Genomic DNA, 22,159 nt, shown 5'->3' with positions numbered 1-22,159 from the left:
CCATCCTGCCTAACACTGCCCAGTCCTCAGGAGTCATCAGCAGAGTCCATGAACTTCTCTTAACACGATGGTTCATGGTGTTGCTATTTGTATTCTTTTCCTGTGTGTGCTTGCAAGCAGCCAAGTTTGTGCAGATGGACACAGGAGCACTAATTTGGGTATAATTGCACACTGGTGTGCATGAGTCTAAGTCTATATGGCCTTGTCTGTCAATCATCACGAGGGAATGTGCGGTTCATTGCAGACGCTCTCCACTGCTCTGTCCATGAGCACCACAGAGCAGCAGGTTCCCAGGGCCTGAGGGAGCCTGAGTGCAGCTGAGTGATGTTTGCACCAGCCTGCCAGAGATCTGCCCAGGGAAGAGAAATGCAGCCCCTGTCTCCTGAGCCCTCCGTTTCCTGCCCATCCAAAGCTCTCAATCCTCTGCTGTTGATTTCAGGTCAGAACAAGGATGGTTTCGCTCCAGTTTGAATCCTTGGTTCAATTCAGTGTAACAACACTGGATTTGTCTCAGCATGACTGGCAGTCTCCCCTCCCTGCATCTCCAGGCCAGGAAACAGCGGCTCTCCCAAGCACTAGAGAGCTCAAAAGGAGGGGTTTGCTTTGTGGGCAAGGAGGAAGGCTGAGGAATCCTGTTGACCATGTGCTGGTCATCCCTGAGTGGATCTCCTTCCGATGCACTGTTGAATGTGTCTGAGATGGGATAGAGCCCCATCTCATGTACAAGTCAGTGTCAATATGCAGTAGATTGATCAGATCCTGTGTCAGGCAGGGATTATGGCCTTCGATCAGACAGCTACTGACTGAAGGGAACATGAAGTCTGATGTTGCTGTGCTGTGAGTAGAAAGACAGACTGTGTAGCTTCCACAGAGAAAGCCAAAGAACAGGTGGATGCTTTGGACTGCAGCCCACACTGACCATCATGTCTTGCATTACACTTTGAGTGCCCAGGAACTGCCCATGGGAGGGAAGGGACATGGAATTCAAGAAAACGTCCACAAAACCCAGCTGCTGTCCCTCTTTCTAACAAAGTCTGTTCCCAGTGGGCACTTTTTTGAAGCCTCCACTCCTGACTGCCTGTCAGCTGGAGCTCAGTTGAGGGCTTTCCCCCTTCCCTTTAGTGACCTCAGTGAGATCAATGCCATGGAGCTCTGCTGGGAGAGCTCAGCCAGGGCTGATTCCCCTCTCCATGAAGCTGCTTCTGAGCTAAGGCTCTAGTGCATCTGAGGGCAGCCAACATCATCGCTTTTTCAAGAGGTTCCAAACACTGTGGAGAAGGGAAGGACAGGGGATGTGTGCACCTAGAACTTAGCAAGACCTTTGGCAGCTTCTTTCTTACTTCTTTCATGACCAAGTATGAGATGAACAGGTGCAGTGAAAGGATGATAAGGTGTGGAGAAAATTGCCTGGACTAACAAGCTCGGATGGTTGTGACCACAGTGCAAAGCCCAGCTGCCCAACACTTATTGATGGGGTGTAGTAGTAGGGATCCAGTAGTAGAACCAATACTGTTTGATGTTTTAATGAATGCCATGAGTCATGGGAAGTGGGAAACTCCCAGAGAGTCTGTGGGTAACACCCGGCAAGGGGAATGGGCCATAACGGTTGGACATGGCTCCTGGTCAAAGGACCTGAACAGTCTGAAGAAGCAGGCTGACTGGAAACTCATGGGTGCCAAAAACAGCAAGGGCAAAGTTTTGCATGTGGAGGAGTAACCAGCTAGTTCATGCAGTCATGTAGGCTGGGACTGGCTGCCTGGGAAGCAGATCCACAGAAAAGGTTGTGGGGTTTTAAGGCTGATCCATCTGACTATGAGACAGCAGTGTGCCCTTGCAGCAAAAGGACCAGCTGCATCCTGAGCTGTGTTAAACTTTTGCCGGCAGGTGCCGGCACAACCCTTTCCATTTGGCCCTTTTGAGATCATATCTGGAGTACTGCTGCCAGACTGGGGCTCCCTGGTTAGGGAAGGGTATCAACATATGGAAATTGAACAAAGGCCACTGTACATGTTAGGCAGCTGATAAACATGACATTCAAGGAGACAGTGAAAGAAATGAGTCTCTTCATCTTGTGCAAGAGATGTCTAGGAAGAATTTCTTGCCTTCTATAACTGCTTGTTCGGAGGAGCACAAGAAGACAGACATTGCCCATGTAAGTGCCCAGGAGACAGACTTTGTGCAATTTTCATCCTGCGAGATGTTAAAGAAAGGACTGAATGTGACTTTGAGCAACAGGATCTAATGGGGTCTGTTCTGAGCAGAGGAGTGATCTAGATGACCTCTGAAGGTCCCTTCTAACTTACATTCTGACTCCGTAATTTCCCCTCCCCCTAACTCACACTGACCTGCACGGCCATGGACACGTGTCGCCACACCCCTGCTGCCACAACACAACTTTCAGGCATTGTGCTGGGGCTACACAGAGGCAGCTAAAGGGAGGCTCTCAGCCTCCTCACTGCCAACCACAGGAAATCAGTGGCTGCTGTTTCCAGCCCCTGAGCTTGGAGAGAGGTGTGGGAAGCTGGTCCATCTCCTGCGCCAGGGCCTTGCAGTCGGCGCTGTGCGGACTCCTTGCTGGAGGACGGTAGAGTCTATTTCCTAGGAGCCAAAATTGTGGCCGTTCCAGAGCCCCGGAGCCCTGTGAGCGCGGGCGAGACCCCGAGCAGCGCCGGCGCAGGAGTCAGCCCCGGGGCGGAGCTGGTGGAGGAGAGGAGAGGAGAGGAGACGAGAGGAGAGGAGACGAGAGGAGAGGAGACGAGAGGAGAGGAGACGAGAGGAGAGGAGGAGGAGGCGCGGCCGGAGCAGAAAGCCGGGGCTGGCGGGGGACAGCGAGACGCGGGCGGCGGAGCGGCGGGATGCGGCGGTGCCGGGGCGCAGGGCTGGCGGGACTGGCCGCCGTGCTCCTGGGTGCGCGGGGCTGGCGGGGTTGGATGGACGCCGAGGCTGAGCTGGGGTGTCCCCCGCAGGTCCCTCTAAGCTGTCGTCCCCTCTGGCTTCTTCATGGACTTCTGCCCCTGAACCCACCTCCCCTCCGTCCCACATTCCCTCTAGACAACTCATCGCTCTATTCTTCGTCCATTTCTCCCTGTTTCCTTTCTTGCCTCTGTGTATTTCCCTATAACTCATGCAGTCATTCTTTCCCCTTGCTACTTTGTATGTATCAATCTTTTATCCCATTTCTTTTCTTCAGTTATTCCACCCTTCCACCTATCGTTCATGCATTCATCTCTCCACCAAATATTATGGACACTTCCATTACTCATGTGTGCACATCTTCTAGAAACCTTTCTCATCCTCTCTTTTAGTTCGTCACTGCTTCTGAGGGATTTATTCCGGGAATTAGCAGGCAGGGCTTTGAGGTTTTGATTATTTTTTTCTTCTTTTTCTCAATGGCAGTGGCTACGGGGAGAGCCCAGGTGCAGCAGGAGCCGTCGGCAGAGACCGCCGAGGGCACCGAAATCAGCATCAACTGCTCACATCCCAACATACAGATCAGTGATTTCATCCTCTGGTACCGTCTTCTCCCGGGCCAAGGTCCCGAACTCCTCGTGAGCGGCCACAAAGGAATCAAAGCGCTGTCAGACCCGCCGGGGCGGCTGTCGGTGGCGGCAGACCGCCGGTCCAGCGTCCTGTGGCTCGCCCGGCCCCGGCGCGGGAACGCGGCGGTGTATTACTGCGCCGTGAGAGACACGGGGAGAGGAGCCGGGGCTGCGGCCGGACACGAACCGCCGCGGGCGGGGCCGGGGGCACAGTCCTGGTTGACCCGCCAGGGGACGCTGCCGCTCCGCCCGCAGGGGCCGCCTCACCCCGCCCGGCCCTGAGGCGGTTCCCCTGCCCGATCGGCACCGGCTTCAGCATCAACACCCGCATCGGCATCGATATTGTCATTACCACCAGCTGCACCCCCACATGGACTCAGACCACTGAGTCTACAGACTGATCCTTCCTCCTGACCCTTCCGAATGACAGGAGAAGTTCCCTATGGGCAGTTCTCCCTTGCTGGGGGCTGGTTGTGCTCCCCAGGAGGAGGAAAAAGCTGTAGTTGATCTCTCCACAGAGCCTCCTCATGGCAGAGATGGCAAGTCCCAAGCACACCTGACTGAAAAGACTCTCTTCTTCATTCCCTCCTGTCACCTTTTTACACACATTGCCAATGTCCTTCCTGAGCCCTCTCTTCCCCAGGCTGAAAACTGCCAGCCCTCTCAGTATATCCTCATAGGAAAGACGCTCCAGTCCCTGCACCATTTGTCTGGTCTCACTCCAGTATCTTTCTTGTACTGGGGAGCCCAGGAGTGGAGTGAGCACTTCAGTGGTCGCCTCAGCAGTATTGAGTAGAGAGGGTCAGGTCCCTTGTCCTGCTGGTTGACTCTCCTCCCCCTGCAGCCCAGGCTGCTGTTGGTCTTCCTTGCCACGAGGGTCCATTGCCACAGCAGACACAGGATCATCCCAGAGCTGCTGAAACTGAGTGGGACACAGCAGTGAGTATTCAGGAGAGGTATCCTAGCTGCTTGTCCGGCTCTTACTCTTCCCTCAGCATGCACCAATGACCACTGTTGGAAAAGAGAAGGCTTGGTAGGAGATATGACTTCTCCTGGTTTTTTACCTGCTTGAAAAAATAAAACAAACAAAAAAAACCCTCAACCAACCAACCAAACAAAAAAAACCCACAACCAACGCCAAAACACTGAGGGAAGGTAAATGTCATTCTAGTTCTGCATCTGGGGATCAGTGAAAGTCTCAACATGTGAGCAAGTCAGGCACTGGACAAGAGTTTCTGTTCTACTATTTGAGCTGTTGCTCTGCTCTTCATGTCTCTCCTCTGGCTCTGAGGACTCACCAGTGCTTTGCTAGGAGGAGTCCCCGTGTCCCTGTTGTTCTCTGCCCAACAGAAAACAGCTGCTGGCTGTATTTCTGGGATGTGTGTTTCTGAGTTTGTTTTTCCCCTCTGTGCACATGTCTCTCATTATACTCAGTAAACCCTGACAGCAGGTGTTTGCAGTGAGGCCTTCTGAGGTGACAAAGAAAGCTCCGGTTTTGTGGAAGAGAGAGGGTGGGGGCTATGTCCAAAGGAGACATGGGCCAGAGGGAAAGAGAAGGAGGCTGTCACAGAGGCATCCCGAAGTCAGTTTTAGGTGGACAAGTTTCAAAACAGACTTTATTCTAGCCAGAAAAGTGCAGCCAATAAACACTCTAGAAACAGGGTTTATACCATTACTTAGCACCCCAACAACATAAAATACAGGTTTGGATACCAGTTGAAGAGATTATTGGGGTACAGCAAAATAAGAATAATAAGGATCCACAGTGTGCATGCACACACTCACAAGAAACAAAACCAGAGCTCTCTGACTCCAGGGTACCCACAAGAAATAATCACTCACCCGGGTTAGGCAAGGACTCACACTTGCCTGGGTTAGGCAAGGACTTATTCAAGGATATATCCAGTAAATAACCACTCACACAAACGAGGAGGTGAGGTGCTCTCAATCCCAGGAAGTCTCCTTTGACAGCATCCCAGTCTAAGGAGAGGGCTGCAGTTCACAGACCCACTGCTCCGAGAAGACCACTCCAAAGGGGGCCTTTGACGGGAACCCTGTTTTATAGTCTGGTCAGATCAGGCTGTGGGCATTACAACATGGTCCAGAAGCTTCACAGCTGCTCTGGGCACCTCCTCTGCTAACGACCCTGTCAATTGACCGAGTGTCCCACACTTTCTGCCCCACCAGCTGGTGGAGGTGAAATCACCCTGCCACAGGGTAGGGGAGAATGTGACTATCAGCACCTTGGTACCACCCGAGGTATGTACATAGGGACAGGCACAGTGGAGCATAAAAGGTGCTAAAAGAGCCATCAACTGCCCCATCGAAGGCTCCAGATCTCAGGGGGATGTGCAACTGCCATAGAGGCAAAGAGAGTGAGGCATCTGGAGAAAAGTGTCTCAGTGAGGTACTGGAAGGGGGATGAGAAGCCCCATTGCCACCTAGATGGATAGGAAAGCTCTGGTTTGGATCCCACCTGGAGGTGAAATTCAGGTCTGTCCTTATGTTGGGCTGTACACAAACACCCATGGGAGAGGATTCAGGATCTTGTAGGAAACACAGGACATCTAGTATGGCAAACAATACATAGGTTGGAGTCTACGGGCACAGATTATCTCATTCCACACATTTCAAGTGACCCGGGTGCTTTTTTACACCTACCTTACATCTGAAAATGACTGCTCCTTTGGCCAAGCTTTGCCTTTCCCTTTATGCTTGTAGATTCTCAATCATTCTGAGAAGTGAATGCCACAACAGCATTGCTATGAGTCTTGCAGGGAGACATTTCAAAGACTGAACTCAACATGGAGTTTCTCCCCAGGGCCTTGACTCAAGAGACTCAATTTTCTCTGGGGACAGGAGACTTTCAGCTTCTTAAAGAACTTTCTTGCCTGAAGAACTTCAGTGGAGACCACTGTAAGGGCAAGTGGAAGGTGAGAGCGGCTGGTTCACTAAGGCTGGCAGATCAAATCCCTTTTCTTTTCAAAGGGAAAGTGATAAACAAAGCACACAATGACAGCAATCTCTCAGTAAGTGATAAGGGACACCAGAGCTCTGCGGCCTCTAATTTATGGGCCATTGGGAAACTGCAGGTGTAGCTTTGTAGTGGGACCAGCTGAGCTTTGTAAGCGACAGGAAATGACAAGAAGAACATAAGGATTCACATGTGTGAGAGGGGTCCTGTGCGACTAGAAAAAACTTCTTAAGGCATGTGTAGGGGAAGGGTCAAAGGTGGGGGGAAAGAGGAGACTGGGGAGGATCAAGGAGAGGCAATAGAGAGGAGGAAGAATAAAAGGTGGTACCTGCACCTAAGCAGGAGTTGGTTAGTGCAATCGTTGGGGTGACCCGTGTGCCAGGCCACTACAGTCCCCCCTGCCTTCTTATTAAATCCTTTCTTAAGAAAGAAAGGGAAAGGCTGTGTCAGCCTGGAGTCCCTCCGCATCTCTAGGAACCTCCTTTGACATCATAATTATGTCCAGCACATCATTTGTGAGGACATGAGGTGATGACTCCACTGCGAGCAGACCAGGAACAGCCCCTTCCCATGATGGGGTTCCCTCAGTTACCAGGGCATCTCATTTTGGAATTGTTGAGAAAGCTGAGTGAGCCACATGTGTTCTTGCTGGAGGAGGAAGAAACCCAGAATGAGAGTTTCACGCACAGGAAGTATAGACCTCTTCTCTTCCCCACTTCTACATTTGCTCCCCCACCAGAGTGGTTTCTGGCAGCTCTGGTATCTCGGGGCTGGGAGGTGCTTTTCTGACTCTATCACTCAACAAACAGGCAGGCTGTTCTCGGCATGCACCTTGGGTATCTTGTCCTCACTGCCTTCCTGGGGCAACTGCTGGGTAAGTCTTTGCTTTCTATAAATTCATCCTTCTTCTTCTCCCAAGGAAACTACCACCCACCTTATCAGGATCATGCAGAGAACTGCTCATGATTAACAGGAAAACACAAGGTAATGTCACCTCACATTTGTGGTTTTGCACCAGTTCTCTAAAGATTCTCTTAGTGTTGGAAGAGAGGAGAGGAGAGGAGGAGATACCTCTGATCTCTTCTTTCCCGATTCTCTCCTCTTTGATCAGTCTCTCTATGCTCCTCTCTTTTCTGATGCATCTGCTGTCACCATAGGAGATCTCAGCTCTCTCTGCACTCCCACTTTTCTCCCTTTCCAACAAAAATTAGCAGATCCTGTCAAAGCTGTTACATGGACTTTAAAGCTCTCATCCCATCAACTTTAATGGAGTGTCCCGTTCTGCTTTTGGCTGCTACGTCTGCCGTCATCTCCAGTTTTCTCCTGTTTGTCAGCACTGCCAGAGCTCCCTCTTTCCAACATTCAACTAAGCTGTGTATTGACTCAGGGAGCCCTCTTAAATGACAGTGATCGGGAATCAGGATGAATCTTTTTGTCATACCTCTGCAGGTCCCTCAACCTGCTGGAGGGGTGCTGGTCCCAGCACATGAAGGTCAAGCATGACAGGCTGTTCCCTGGTCCTCTGAGGAGTAGGAACCGGGAGGAGGAGCACGGACACAGCACAGCTCTCCTCTGAGTCCAGCTCGGAGTTCCTGCTCAGAACTACTCTCCACTGTCCCCAGGCATCAGGATTTTGCTGCACGACAAGGGGCAAGAAGCCTTCTCCAACTGGGTTTTGCAGCCATTCCTAGTTTGCTTTCCAGAGCCCTCCCCTGCAGAGCTGCTGACCTTCACTTTCTTCCAGGCACCATGGGGCAGATCACTGTCACTCAGCAAGAAGGACACGTCACAGTGAAGCAGAGAGACACCTTCCACACAACCTGCACATATCAGACCTCCAACTTTCGAGGCTTGTTCTGGTACCAGCAGAGGAAAGACCAAGCTCCCCAGCTGATCTCATATCACGCAGGATCTGGCCTCAAGCGCAGCGACCGTTTCAGCACATCTCTGAACACCACGGGGAAATACAGCATCCTGCAGGTGGAGGAAGTCGAGGTTTCTGACAGTGCCTTGTACCTCTGTGCTGTGCAAGACACCTTGGTGCAGGGAGCTTCCTTGGCTGTGCAAGAACCCTGGGGAGGGAGGGGATGTGTCTGTGCAAGGCTGAGCTTGTGGGAAGGGGCCCTGAGCTGTGCCTTGGCAGCGCTGCTTCCCCTGTGCCCCCAGGGATCTGCAGGGGAAGATCCTGTGATGTAATGTTTTCTGTCCATTCCAGATACCATTTATGGAGACGTGGTCTTCAATATTCCCATACCACACTACGTCAAGGCAGTATCTTCTTCTTGCCAATGCATGGGAAGCTCCACTGTTTGGCAAAGTGCAAGTAGCACACACATGACCCATTGCATTGACATAGTAGTCATTTGTTCATCTTGACCACTAGCAATAACCACAGGCACATCTGCCCTCCCCGGCAGCAACAGAGTTTGTCTTGTCTTGAGGAGACACTTATTACTATTTCCATCGTGCTGTTTCCCTCTTGATCTTCAGTCATGGCAGGTGTTTTTAAGAGGTGCTGGACCTTATCTTTCTCCTGTTGAGGTGCCAATAAAACCCCTCACATGCAGACAAAGAAAAGTGCAATTGAAGCAGGTCCAGCATGGGGCATCCATGGGCCCTCGATCCCCTGTTCTCCCTGGGGAGGGAGAGAGAGTCCAGCAGAGGGACACAACAATGATGATGGGTCTGGAGCATCTTTTTTATGAGGAAATACTGTAAGAGCTGTGACTGTTCATTCTGGAGAAAAGAAGACTGAGAGGGTATCTTATTTATTCTTATACATATCTCAGGGTGGTGTCTAGAGGATTGTCCAGACTCTCTTCAGTAGCGCCCAATGATAGGATGAGGAGCAATGGGTACAGATTGAAACACAGGAGGTTCCATCTAAATATGAGGAGAAACTTCTTTACTTTGAGGGTGACAGAGCCCTGGATCTGGCTGCCCAGAGAGGTTGTGGAGTCTCCTTCTCTGGAGACATTCAAAACCTGCCTGGATGCAATCCCATGTGATCTGTTCTAGGTGAAACTGCTTTAGCAGGAGGGTTGGACTAGGTGATCTCCAGACATCCCTTCCAACCGTAACCATTCTATGATCCTGTGATTCTATGTGCCTGGCAAAATTATGGAAAAGGTTATTCTGGGAGTTATTGAAGAACATCTGAATGACAATGCAGTCATTGGTCACAGCCAACATGGGTTCCTGAGGGGAAAGTCCTGCTTGACTGACTTCATTTCTTTCTACAAGGTTACCCACTTAGTTGACCAAGGGAAGCCTGTTAATGTGATCTTTTTGAATTACAGTAAAGCCTTTGATACTGTCTCTCACAGTATCCTCCTGTACAAGGTGTCCAGCATACAGATGGATAAACAGACAATGCAGTGGGTGAGCAATTGGATGATGGGCTGGGCTCAAAATGTTCTAGCAAATGGGGTTATGCTGGGCTGGTGACCAGTCACTAGCAGAGTTCCACAGGGATCCATCTTAGGGCCAGTCCTCTTTTATGTCTTTATAAATGACTTAGATTCAGGACTTGAGGGGTTGTTTAGTAACTTTGCTGGTGACACAAAATTGAGGTGAGCTGTTGACACTCTCAAGGGCAGAGAGGCCCTGCAAAGGGATCTGGACAAATTGGAGAACTGAGAAATCACCAACCACATGAAGTTCAACAAGAGCAAGTGTTTTGCACCTGGGACACAGTAACCCTGACTGTACATACAGACTGAGGGACGAGATGCTGGAGATCAGCTCTGCAGAGAAGGATCTGGAGGTTCTGGTCAACAGCAGGCTGAATATGAGCCAACAGTGTCCCTGGCAGCTAAAAGGGACCCGTGTCCTGGGTGCATCCAGCACAGCATCGCCAGCCAGGCAGGGAGGGGATTGTCCCACTCTGCTCTGTGCTGTGCAGCCTTACCTGAGGCACTGGGAGCAGTTCTGGGTGCCACAGCATAAAAAGGTTATAAAGTTACTGGATAGTGTCCAGAAAAGGGCTACAAAGTTGGTGAAGGGTTTGGAGGGGAAGCCGTACGAGGAGTGGCTAAAGTCACTTGGTTTGTTCAGCCTGGAGAAGAGGAGACTGAGGGGAGAACTCATGGTGGTCTACAGCTTCCTCACAAGGGGAAGATGAGGGACAGACACTGAGTTCTTCTCTCTGGTGACCAATGACAGGACCCATGGGCATGGCAGGAAGATGGACCAGGGGAGGTTTAGGTTGCATATTAGGAAAAGATTCTTCCCCCAGATGGTAGTGGAGCACCGTAAGAGGCTCCTTAGGGAGGAAGTCACGGTACCAATCCTGACAGTATTCAGGAAGAGACTAGATAATGCCCTCAGACAAATGGTGTGAACTGTGGGGTTGCATACACAGGGACAGAAGTTTGCCTTGGTGATCATTGTAGGTACTTTCCAACTCAGGATATACTATTAAAGAAGAATCTCTGGGAACAATGCCCTTAGTTCAAACTCTAAAACCCACATGGATCCTTTGCCCTTTTACCTACTTTTCCAAGATCATTTTTGTTGGGCAGGCAAAGCAGGGATCACACCAAGAGTCAGTAGCAGCCCTCTGGCCGTGCTTTGGCCCAAGGCCTCACTCACATGTCAGGAGAAATGCCATCCCTCCCTCCTCTACAAGGACAAATATAGATGGTATCATCATTGCAAAGGACCTGGGGTACCTTGTGCTCATTACAAAGTTAAGTGCAGTAGGGTCAGGAAGTGCAACTGTCCTGCCACTGATGATAGTTATTAAAAGTATGACTAAGGCAAAGACATTTGATATTCAACTGAAATGTGCTTATGAAGCTTTTGGCACTCAGTCATTCTGACATCTGCTTCATTTGGCATGATTCCCTGATGGAGGACAGTGCTATGGGGTTTTCTCTCCTCCCACTTGTACACCTTCGGGAGGACAACTGGTGATTCATGCAGGAAACAGGACATGAGACCATAGTGGCTGCCAAGAGCCATTTCCACTGATCAAAAGGGATGAGATTTAAATGTAAAAGAAACCTTTCCCCTCAGAATGTCAGCCAACTCCTGAGCACAAACTCAGACCACTTGCAGCAGTCTTGGCATGTGCAACCAGTACTCCCATGTCTGCTGATCTTCACATTCTCCTGTATGCTGTGGTCAGAGCAATTCGATCTCCCTCAGAAATGCACCCTCTCACTGTCACCATTTCAGTCATGGTTGTCCTCACCTCCCACATGTTTAATAACAATTTCAGCCTTGACACATTCAGCAGCGTGTGTGAATTTTCCCTGCTACGCTTGCCCATGACCACAGGCCATGGCCTCTACATTGGGTGATGGAGGAGAGGAAGGTGCAGCAGCAGCAATGGGCCATCCCAAGGACTGTTCCAAGCTTTCCTGCTCTTGCCATTCTGCAAGGCAAATCATCTTCCAGAGCCCAACACCTACCCCCTCTCGCCCCAGCACAGCTCTGGCCATGGCAAGAGGAAAACTCTTCCTCAAGATATCAGGGGGTTGCTGAGCCCGCAGGACCTCCTGCCTTTCTGGGCATTTGTGGGCAGAGACACAGCAAGGCAAGGCCTGATGGTCACCGGCAGCAGAGCAGCCAGGGATGACTTCCTCAGCTCCAAGGGATGGTGCCCAAAAGAGGAGCCACTGCAGAGTGTCCCAACCTCCCATTCCTCTGTCAATGGAGAAGGATTCCCCAGTGCCCTCACCCCCTTCCACCCCAGAGTAACACCCTTCTCCTTTGGCAGCTTGGAGATTTTCCACAGAGCGAAGGACCACATGAGGCCAGGCTTGAATGCAGCAGAACTTTAATGCATTTAAAGAGGGAAACAAAGTCACTGCAAGTGGAGGACAACAGTGCAGGAATCCCCACAGGAATCCGAAAGTCTGCAGTCCATGCTCATGAAGAAGTTCATGCGTGATGTTCATCTGCCTGCCCCATAGAGGGAGAAAAGAGAGCTGATCCCCACCAGGCTGGACCTGGGGGAACCTTGTTGCCAAGGGGAACAAAGCAAAAAAAAGAAAAAAAAGGAAAGAAAGGCAAAGCCATCCAGCTCTATTGAAAACACATCCAACATCTTGATCCTTTGCCCAGCACCATGTTTTCAGTTCCTCAAGGTGTCTCCCTGGGCCTTTCCCAGCATCTTTATCAGCGCAGGTACCTTCTGCCAAAGTAGCGGCTGGAAATGCCAGAGAGGTCACAGCAGCCAGAGTTGATGGGCACCCCATCACAGCTGAGGATTCTGCCAACAGCAGCAGAGGTGGAGGAGCCCACAACAGTGTTCTGTGGGAAGGAGCTGAGGATGGGGCCGGGCAGGGTCACCACCACAGGTGAGGGCTCAATGACAACTCTGGAGTCCTGGCACTGCCTGACACAGGGCTCATTGCAGCTGTTGGCCAGTGGGGTTGGGCCGCAGGGCTGGCAGGGCAGGCACTGGTCATAGCAGGACATGTCTTGAGAGTGGAGAGAACCTGGGAGAGAGGGCAGGGAGAAAGCAGGGCATAAAAGCAGATAAAAAGTTGCCTGGTTCCCCTGTCACAAAGGAACCAAGGCCACTACTGAGTGGGGAGCCAGAAGACGTGCCAGGAGGCACACAATCTTCACTACCCTACAAGGAGCCGCATAGCACAGGGAGGCTCTCTCTTTGTGAAAAAACTGAAAGCCCCCTCTGCCACCTCCCAGCCCCTCTCTAAGCAGAACTTCTCACTCCTTCCATCTCCCATGATAAAGAGATGCAAACCCGAGGACAGGACATAGCCAATATGAGCAGAGATGTCCATCAGTGACAGATGTTAAGTTGGAAGAGAATCAGAAGCAACTTCAGACTTACCTGGTTCCCAGGAAGAAGGAGGCAAGAGAAGTGGATGAGAGAGCGAGGTCTTGGGCTGCCTTTTATACTTGCCCTTCATTGCTGCAGGAACAGAGGTACCCATGGCAGAGGTAACAATTTTCTGACAAGCTCATCTTGGATGCAAACCATCACAGCTAATGATATGGGCTTTGCTTTACTTTCCAACACTGCTGCCTTTTCATTTCCCGGTTTGTTCCATGCCCAGTCCACAATGAGAGTTTCTTATGATCTCTGGGATGAAACGCCCAAGGATTTCTCAGGCAGTAATGAAGCAATGCAGGCAGAAGACTCAACTGAAGAGTTTGATGCGTCTAGAACAGACAAATGAAGTCAGCCTGGCACACTCTGTTGGGTCTCTTTGAACTGCCATTCTCAGGAAAATTTAATCCTCCTCAGCTGGATGCCCATGGGTTCACATGCATGAGGATGTGCCAGGTCCTCATCTTTCCTGGCCTCCTCAGATCACCAATATGCTTCATTTTTTTTCCTTCCCAGGTCTGTGTGCTGTGCTGTTTGGTTATGACCCCATCTTGCCTAACACTGCCCAGTACCTGGGGTCCTCAGCAGAGTCCATGGACTTCTCCAGCACCATATCTCATGGTGTTTGCTCTGGGTGTTCTTTTACTGCGTGTACTTGCAAGCTCTCAGGTTTGTGAAGATGCATATGGGAGCACAAATTTATGGATAATTCCATGCTAAGGAGCATAAACCTTTGTGTGTGCATGTGTGCTTGGGTCTTACACATCACGAAGGAATGTTCTGCTCATGGCTGGGACATTCTGCACTACTCTGTCCATGAGCACCACAGAGCAGCAGGGTCCCAGGGTCAGAAGGAGCCTGAGTGCAGCTGAGTGGTGATGGCACCACCCTGATGGAGATCTGTCCAGGGAAGAGGCTCTGAAATGCAGCCCCTGTCTCCTGAGATGTCATTTTCCTACCACTTGAAAGTTCTTGCTCCTCTGCTGCCTATTTCAGGCCACAACAAGGATGGTTTCACTCCCGTTTGAATCCTTGGTTTAACTCAATGTAACAACAGTGGGTGTGTCTCAGCATGGATGGCAGTCTCCCCTCCCTGCATCTCCAGGCCAGGACACAGCTGCTCTCCCAGTGCTAGAGAGTTTAAAAGGATGAGGTTTCCTTTGTGGGCAAGGAGGAAGGCTGAGGAATCCTGCACAACCATGTGCTGGCCATCCTTGAGTGAATCTGCTTCCAACGCATTCTTAAATGTGTCTGAGATTGAATACAACCCACGACATTGGATTGGGGAACGAATGCCCAAAAGCCAGCCTCTGTCCCTCTTTCTAACCAGGTTTGTGTCTCAGTGGGTGCATTTTCTAAGCCTCCCCTTGTGAACGTCCATCAGCTGGATCTCAGATCTGACTTGTAGAAGGTGCAATTGTGGACTTTCCCCCTTCCCTTTATTGACCTCAGGGAGATCAGTGACAGGTAGCTCTACTGGGAGAGCTCAGCCAGTGCTGATTCCCCTCTCCATGAAGCTGCTTCTGAGCTGTGGCTCTAGTGATTCTGACGGTGAACCCCGTTGCTTTCTCATGAAGGATGTGAAGTTTTAAGAGAGACCCAAAGGAGCATGAGACAGCAGTGCGCCCTTGCAGCAAAAAGGAGCAACTGCATCCTGTGCTGTATTAATGAAAGCATTGCCATCAGGTGCAGGAATATGACCCTGTCCCATTTGAGGTCTCATCTGGAGTACTGCTGCCACGTTGGGATTGCCTGATCCATGAATGGAGTGAGTTCAACAAATGCAACCATGTATCTTCAGGGGCTGATGAACATTCATATGAAAAGAGAATGAGAAAACTGGATCTGTTCTTGGAGATGTCTCAGGGGAAATTTTCTTACTTTCAATGACTACATTTGCAGAGGAAAACAAGGACATGGCAGTAGTCCCTGGAAGTGTCCAGAAGATAGAGGGAAAGTGCCCAGGAGTTTGTGCAATTTCTATCATGAGAAGTGTTAAAGAATGGACTGAATGAGATCTGTTCTGAGCAGAGGGGTGATCTAGATGACCTCTGAAGGTCTCTTCTAACTTACATTCTGACTCCGTAATTCCCCCGCTCACCTACTCACACTGACACCTGCACAGCCATGGGCACGTGTCCCCACAGCTGCTCTGCCACAACACAACTTTCAGGCATTGTGCTGGGACTACACAGAGGCAGCTGAAGGGAGGCTCTCAGCCTCCTCACTGCCAACCACAGGAAATCAGTGGCTGCTGTTTCCAGCCCCTGAGCTCGGGGACAGCTCTGGGAAGCTGCTCCCTCTCCTGGGCCAGGGCTGCAGGTGTCCCAGGGTGCAGCTGGCACTGTGCGGGCTTCTTCATTGCTGGAGGACGGTAGAGACCATTTCCCAGGGGCCAAAGTCGCGGCCGTTCCAGAGCCCCGGAGCCCTGTGAGGGCGGGCGAGACCCCGAGCGGCGGCGGCGCAGGAGTCAGCCTCGGGGCGGAGCTGGTGGCGGAGAGGAGAGAAGAGGAGAGGAGAGGAGAGGAGAGGAGAGGAGAGGAGAGGAGAGGAGAGGAGAGGAGAGGAGAGGAGAGGAGAGGAGAGGAGAGGAGAGGAGAGGAGAGGAGAGGAGAGGAGAGGAGAGACGAGGAGAGGCGAGGCGAGGCGAGGCGAGGAGAGGAGAGGAGAGGAGAGGAGAGGAGAGGAGAGGAGAGGAGAGGAGAGGAGAGGAGGAAGAGGCGCGGCCGGAGCAGAGAGCCGGGGCTGGCAGGGGGCAGCGAGGCGCGGGCGGCGGAGCGGCGGGATGCGGTGGTGCCGGGGCGCAGGGCTGGCGGGACTGGCCGCGGTGCTCCTGGGTGCGCGGGGCTGGGTGGGGCCGGGTCTCAGCCTGGGGTGTTCCCAGGGGACCTCAGCACAAACTCTTCCCTCTTCTTCAATGTGTCCTTCCTTTCCCTCTCCCTGCCTCTCTGACATCTTTTATGATCCTTTCCCACCCCTCCACGTCCCCTCTTCCTATTCTCCCTGTCTACTCTTCCTCTCTTCATCCATTGACTCACTCATGTTTGGACCCATCTCTCCACGCATCTGCTATCCATAACCCCTCTTCGTACTCTCTGAAACACCTCTCTCATCTCTCCCTCTTCTTTCCTTACAACTGTAGGCATAAGTTTGCTTTCCTGCACTGCACCATACATCATGTTATTCCTCTGTTCATTCAGCAATTATTCTTCTTCTGAATTCAGCACTTGATATTTCACTGCAATGCACCGAAATCTCCTGTTGCCTTTCCCTTCCACCATTCATCCATCTGTGCACCTGACTTTTATTCTGTCCCTCAATGCATCAATTTCAGATTCCATGCCAGCTTTCTGCCCTTGCTCAACAGATCCACACCAGTATAATTTGCTAGCCATGTCAATGAGTACATTTTCCCAAATTGTTCCAGTCTTGCTCTCTCTCACTGACACTGTTCCTAATGATTTCTCAGGGGAAACACCATCAGACCTGAGTGATCTTTGATGACCTTTGGTCTTTCCTTCTCCTTTCTCTGCAGTGGCTGGAGGCAGAGCCCAGGTGCAACAAGACCTGTCGGCAGAGACCTCCGAGGGCACCGAAATCAGCATCAACTGCTCACACCCCAACATACAGTCGTACGACTACATCGTCTGGTACCGTCAGCTACGGGGCCGAGGCCCCGCATTCATCACGTTCGTTCAAAAAGGAATCAAAGCGCTGTCGGACCCGCCGGGGCGGCTCTCGGTGGCGGCAGATCTCCGGTCCAGCACCCTGTGGCTCGCCCGACCCCGGCGCGGGGACGCGGCGGTGTATTACTGCGCCGTGGGAGACACGAGGAGAGGAGCCGGGGCTGCGGCCGGGCACGAACCGCCGCGGGCGGGGTCGGGCGGGTGTGGCGGGGGCACAGTCCTGGTTGATCCGCCAGGGGGCGCTGCCGCTCTGCCCGCCGGCACCTCCTAACCCCACAAAATCACACAATGGTCGGGGTTGGAAGGGACCTCTGGAGGTCATCTAGTCCAACCCACCTGCTAAAGCAGGTTCACCAGAGTACATCACACAGGAATGCATCCAGGTGGGTTTTGAATGTCTCCAGAGAAGGAGACTCCACAAGATCTCTGGGCAGCCTGTTCCAGGGCTCTGTCACCCTCAAAGTAAAGAAGTTTCACCTCATATTCAGATGGAACCTCCTGTGCTTCAGCCTGTGCCTGTTGCCCCTCATCCTATCATTGGGCACCACTGAAAAGAGTTTGGTCTCATCCTCTTGACATCCACCCTTGAGATAATTATAAACACTGATAAGATCCCCTCTCAACATTCTCTTCTCCAGGCTGAACAGACCCAGCTCTCTTAGTCTCTCTTCATAAGAAAGATGCTCTAGGCTCCTAATCATCTTCGTAGCCAGCCGCTGGACTCTCTCCAGTAATTCCTTATCCCCCTTAAACTGGGGAGCCCCGAACTGGACGCAGTACTGCAGATGCTACCTCACCAGGGCAGAGTAGAGGGGGATAACCACCTCCCTCAACCTGCTGGTCACACTCTTTATGTAGCCCAGGATACAGCTGGCCTTCTTGGCTACAAGGGCACATTGCTGACTCATGGTCAACCTATTGTCAACCAGAACTCCCAAGCCCTTCTCTGCAATGCTGCTTTCCAGCAGGTCCGCCCCTAACCTGCACTGGTGCCTGGTTTTATTCCTCCCCAGGGGCAGGACCCTACACTTGCCCCTGTTAAACCTCATCGGTTGCCCAACTGGCACTGACATCAGATCTGCCGAGGTGCCACAGCTGCCCCTGAGCCCCATAGGCCTGGGAGATGCCCACAGACACGTCTCCAGACCCTCGTACTGGGCAAAAACATTCTCCTGCCCCTCATCCCCCTCTCACTCCTGCACTTCCACCAGGACGCACACAGAAATACCCTGGGACAGTGGGGAGGAATCACGACAGGAGCAGTGCCGGTGTCCAGTGGTGCCTGGGAAGGAGAGATTGCAGCAGCTGGCCCCACTGGCTCCCGGTGAGCAGTAGTGACTTTCTGCTTTGCACAGGGAGGTGGGCAGCAGAGATCATCCTGCCCACGGTCAGCCGCACAGCCCTCGCTCCTGCCGCACTGACCGGCCACTGCTCCTCTGGAACAGACGGGGCCTCTTCTCAGGCTTTTTTCTTTCCCCACCAGCACAACCAAGGGATCTCTGAGCAGGTGCTTTCCTCTGCTCCGTAAACAGAGGGACTCCAGTGCTAAGATGCTAATGCAAAATCTGACTCAGAAAACAACAACCAGAAGAGGTTTCACATTTCGTTACTTTGTTGGAGCTTGGATATGTACTTTGAAACTGTGTCCTCCAGATACAAGCTTTCAGGGAGATTTCAAAATGTTACTGCCAGTGTTACAAAGTCATCGCATGCAGTTCAGGAGTTCAAGCTCCACACTAGCCAGGAACAAGGGATGTCAAGGTCACAGGCACCATCAAGCACTCCCAACTGTGGCTGAGTGTTGAGACCATGAGCTTGTGTGACAGGATTCAGAAGGTCTGTAGTTGAGGCCCAGGAGACAGGGTAAAAGCTTGGACTGGTCACACTGACCACAGCCTTAACAGATGCCAGGTTCCTACTTGAAGAGTGAGACACAAAGAATGGTTAAGCTACCGTAAGAGGCTGGAGATCTGAGGTGAGAGCTGGCACTGAAGCAGGGAGTTGGTCAGTGCACTTCTAGGGGTGAGCCCTGTGCCTGACCACTACAGTCCCCCTTGCCTTATTATTAAATCCTTTTTAAGCAAGAAAGGGAAAGGCCATGTCAGCCTGGAGACCCTCCACATCTCTAGGAACCTTTCTTTAAGTCATGAGTAGGTCCAGCACATCCATGAGGACAAGAGCTGAGAACTCCACTGCGAGCAGACCAGGAGCGGCCCCTTCCCATGATGAGGCCCCCAGAGGGCACAGGTCATCTCATTTTTTAAATGTCCAAAATGCTGAGGGAGCCACAGGTGTTGCTGCTGGAGGAGGGAGAAACCCAGAAGGAGCATTTCAGGCACAGGAAGAACAGATCACTTCCCTTCCCCACTTCTACATTTGCTCCCCCACCAGAGTGGTTTCCGGCAGCTCTGGTATCTCGGGGCTGGGAGGTGCTTTTCTGGCTCTCACTCAACAAACAAGCAGGCTGGTCTCGGCATGCACCTCGGATATCTCGTCCTCATTGCCTTCCTGGGACAATTGCTGGGTAAGTCCTGATTTTCTATAAATGTGTCATTCTTATTCTTCTCCCAAGGAAACCCCCATGAACCTTATCAAGATCATTCAGAGAACTACTCATGAATACCAGCAAAATGCCAGGAAGTGTCACCTCACATTTCTGGTTTTTCACCAGTTCTCTCTATTCTTTTACTGTTGGAAACAAGAAGAGAAGGGAGAGATACCTCAGATCCCTTTTCTGCCTCTTCTCTGCTCTTTAATCGATCTCTCTCTGCCTCTCTCTTCTGACCTACATGCTGTCTCCATAGATCTCAGCTCTCTCTGCACTCCCACTTTTCTCCCTTTACAATCTCAATTATTAACAGCAGATCCTTCAACAGACTTTAAAGCTCTTATCCCATTGACATTAACAGGGTGTCCCATTCTACCTCTGGGCTGGTACATGTCTGCCATGACCTCCAGTTTTCTCCAGGTTGTTGACACAGGCAGGGCTCCCTCTTTCCAACATTCAGCTAAGCTGTGTGTTGACTCAGGGAGCCAGGAACATATGGGATGATAGGGAATCAGGATGAATCTTTTTGTCATACCTCTGCAGGCCTCTCAACCTGCTGGAGGGGTGCTGGTCCCAGCACATGAAGGTCAAGCATGACAGGCTGTTCCCTGGTCCTCTGAGGAGTAGGAACCGGGAGGAGGAGCAGGGACACAGCACAGCTCTCCTCTGAGTCCAGCTCGGAGTTCCTGCTCAGAACTACTCTCCACTGTCCCCAGGCATCAGGATTTTGCTGCACGACAAGGGGCAAGAAGCCTTCTCCAACTGGGTTTTGCAGCCATTCCTAGTTTGCTTTCCAGAGCCCTCCCCTGCAGAGCTGCTGACCTTCACTTTCTTCCAGGCACCATGGGGCAGATCACTGTCACTCAGCAAGAAGGACACGTCACAGTGAAGCAGAGAGACACCTTCCACACAACCTGCACATACCAGACCTCGTACTTTCAAAGCTTACTCTGGTACCAGCAGAGGAAAGGCCAAGCTCCTCAGCTGATCTCATATCACGCAGGATCTGGCCTCAAGCGCAGTGGCCGTTTCAGCACATCTCTGAACACCACGGGGAAATACAGCATCCTGCAGGTGGAGGAAGTCGAGGTTTCTGACAGTGCCTTGTACCTCTGTGCTGTGCAAGACACCCTGGTGCAGGGAGCTTCCTTGGCTGTGCAAGAACCCTGGGGAGGGAGGGGATGTGTCTGTGCAAGGCTGAGCTTGTGGGAAGGGGCCCTGAGCTGTGCCCTGGCAGCACTACTTCCCCTGTGCCCCCAGGGATCTGCAGGGGAAGATCCTGTGATGTAATGTTTTCTGTCCATTCCAGATACCATTTATGCACACATGGTATTCAATATTCTCATACCACACTACGTCAAGACAGTATCTTCTTCTTGCCAATGTATGGGAAGCTCCACTGTTTGGCAAAGTGCAAGCAGCACACACATGAGCCATTGCATTGACATATTAGTGATTTGTTCATCTTGACCACTAGCAATAGCCACAGGCACATCTGTCCCCTGCGGCAGTACCTGGTTTTGTCTTATCTCAAGAGGGAGACAACTTAAAACCGATTGCATCATGTTCTTTCCCTCTTGAACTTCAGCCATGACAGTTGATGTTGAGGTGCTGGACCTTTTCCTTCTGCTCTCTCTTAGTATAACAATAAACCAAAACAAACACAAAGAAAAGCTCCTCCTAGGCAGCTCCCAGCATGGGCCATCCATGGATCTTCATTCCCTTGTTCTCGCTGGGGAGGCAGCAAAAGGCTCAGCCACATATCAGCAGGTGTTTCATCTCTGCCACTGGAACATGGCCTCAGGATGTCTCTGGGGATATTAAAAATTCTTGTGGGAGTTGGTCAATTCCTTCTGCTCATGTTCTATTATGAACTGGCACTTCTGGTAGCAAGTGTCCTGTATCTGCTGGATCAGGAATGATGTGCACTGCTCTCTTTCCCTAACTGGTTTTTCTGTCCTTTTTTTCCTGGGCCCAGAGGTGGCTCCTCAAGAGAAACATCTCCACAAACAGCAGCTGCTGCAGAAACTCCCTGTGCAGGGCCAGGTGCTGTCCCTCACTCTGCTGGCTCAGCAGGACACATGCAGCAGTCTCTGCTGTGCAGACAGTCCCACTCCAAGCTTCACATAGTCACATGTGTGACCTCCCATTGCCTGTACCAGCCTGGGCCCCACACCCTGTCACCTGGGAAAACACAAGGCCTACCCCAGCACAACAGCACAGCCCAGAGAAAGGCTGCATTTTCATTGACCAACAGGAGCAAATGTCACACCAACTCTAAAAAGTGTCAAGATTGTCCAAAGCAGCTGTAACATTGTGTGCCCGTGACACTTAACCATCCTTGTCCCCTTGGGAGCTGCATACCCCAGTCCCCAGGAAGAAAACACCAGGCAGCCAGTGACCTGAACCCACAGCAGGAGCCCTTCAGTTCCTAAATTTCAGGTGCAACTGGGTAGTCTAGACCAAGAAAGCAAGAGCAGGAGGCAGGAGTGAGGAGGACCCCACACCCCAGCCCTGGTCAGACAGTGCCCACACTAGCAGGGTGCAGGGGTGCAGGTGCCCATGGGTGACTATTACTCTCTCTATCTTTGCTGCAGGACCGAA

General features: G+C 51.6%; 1 protein-coding gene and 1 gene segment (V, D, J or C); one reads left to right on the top strand and one right to left on the bottom strand.

Moving 5' to 3' along the window:
- Positions 1–2,855: 2,855 nt before the first annotated feature.
- Positions 2,856–3,821, top strand: LOC135998291 (T cell receptor alpha variable 4-like). The segment is given in 2 exon segments: positions 2,856–2,907; positions 3,397–3,821. Coding segments are annotated over 2 exon segments (477 nt in total).
- An 8,818-nt stretch (positions 3,822–12,639) lies between these two features.
- On the bottom strand, positions 12,640–13,400 carry LOC135997991 (feather keratin Cos2-3-like). The gene is made up of 2 exons (XM_065651003.1): positions 13,322–13,400; positions 12,640–12,962 (listed from the first exon to the last, which is right to left on the bottom strand). Exons 1-2 carry the CDS (start codon positions 13,398–13,400, stop codon positions 12,640–12,642), a joined length of 402 nt encoding a protein of 133 aa, XP_065507075.1.
- Positions 13,401–22,159: the final 8,759 nt, after the last annotated feature.

The sequence above is a fragment of the Caloenas nicobarica genome, chromosome 24, assembly GCF_036013445.1.
Source record: "Caloenas nicobarica isolate bCalNic1 chromosome 24, bCalNic1.hap1, whole genome shotgun sequence".
NCBI lineage: Eukaryota > Metazoa > Chordata > Aves > Columbiformes > Columbidae > Caloenas > Caloenas nicobarica.
The sequence above is the reverse complement of the archived record's forward strand: the minus strand, read 5'-3'. Positions and strand labels throughout refer to the sequence as shown.

Coding starts and splice junctions, on each gene's coding strand:
- LOC135997991 (XM_065651003.1), bottom strand. CDS start 13,400: ATGAAGGGCAAGTATAAAAGGCAGCCCAAGACCTCGCTCTCTCATCCA. Junction 12,963..13,321: donor TCCTTCTTCCTGGGAACCAG/GTAAGTCTGAAG, acceptor CCTCTCTCCCAG/GTTCTCTCCACTCTCAAGAC.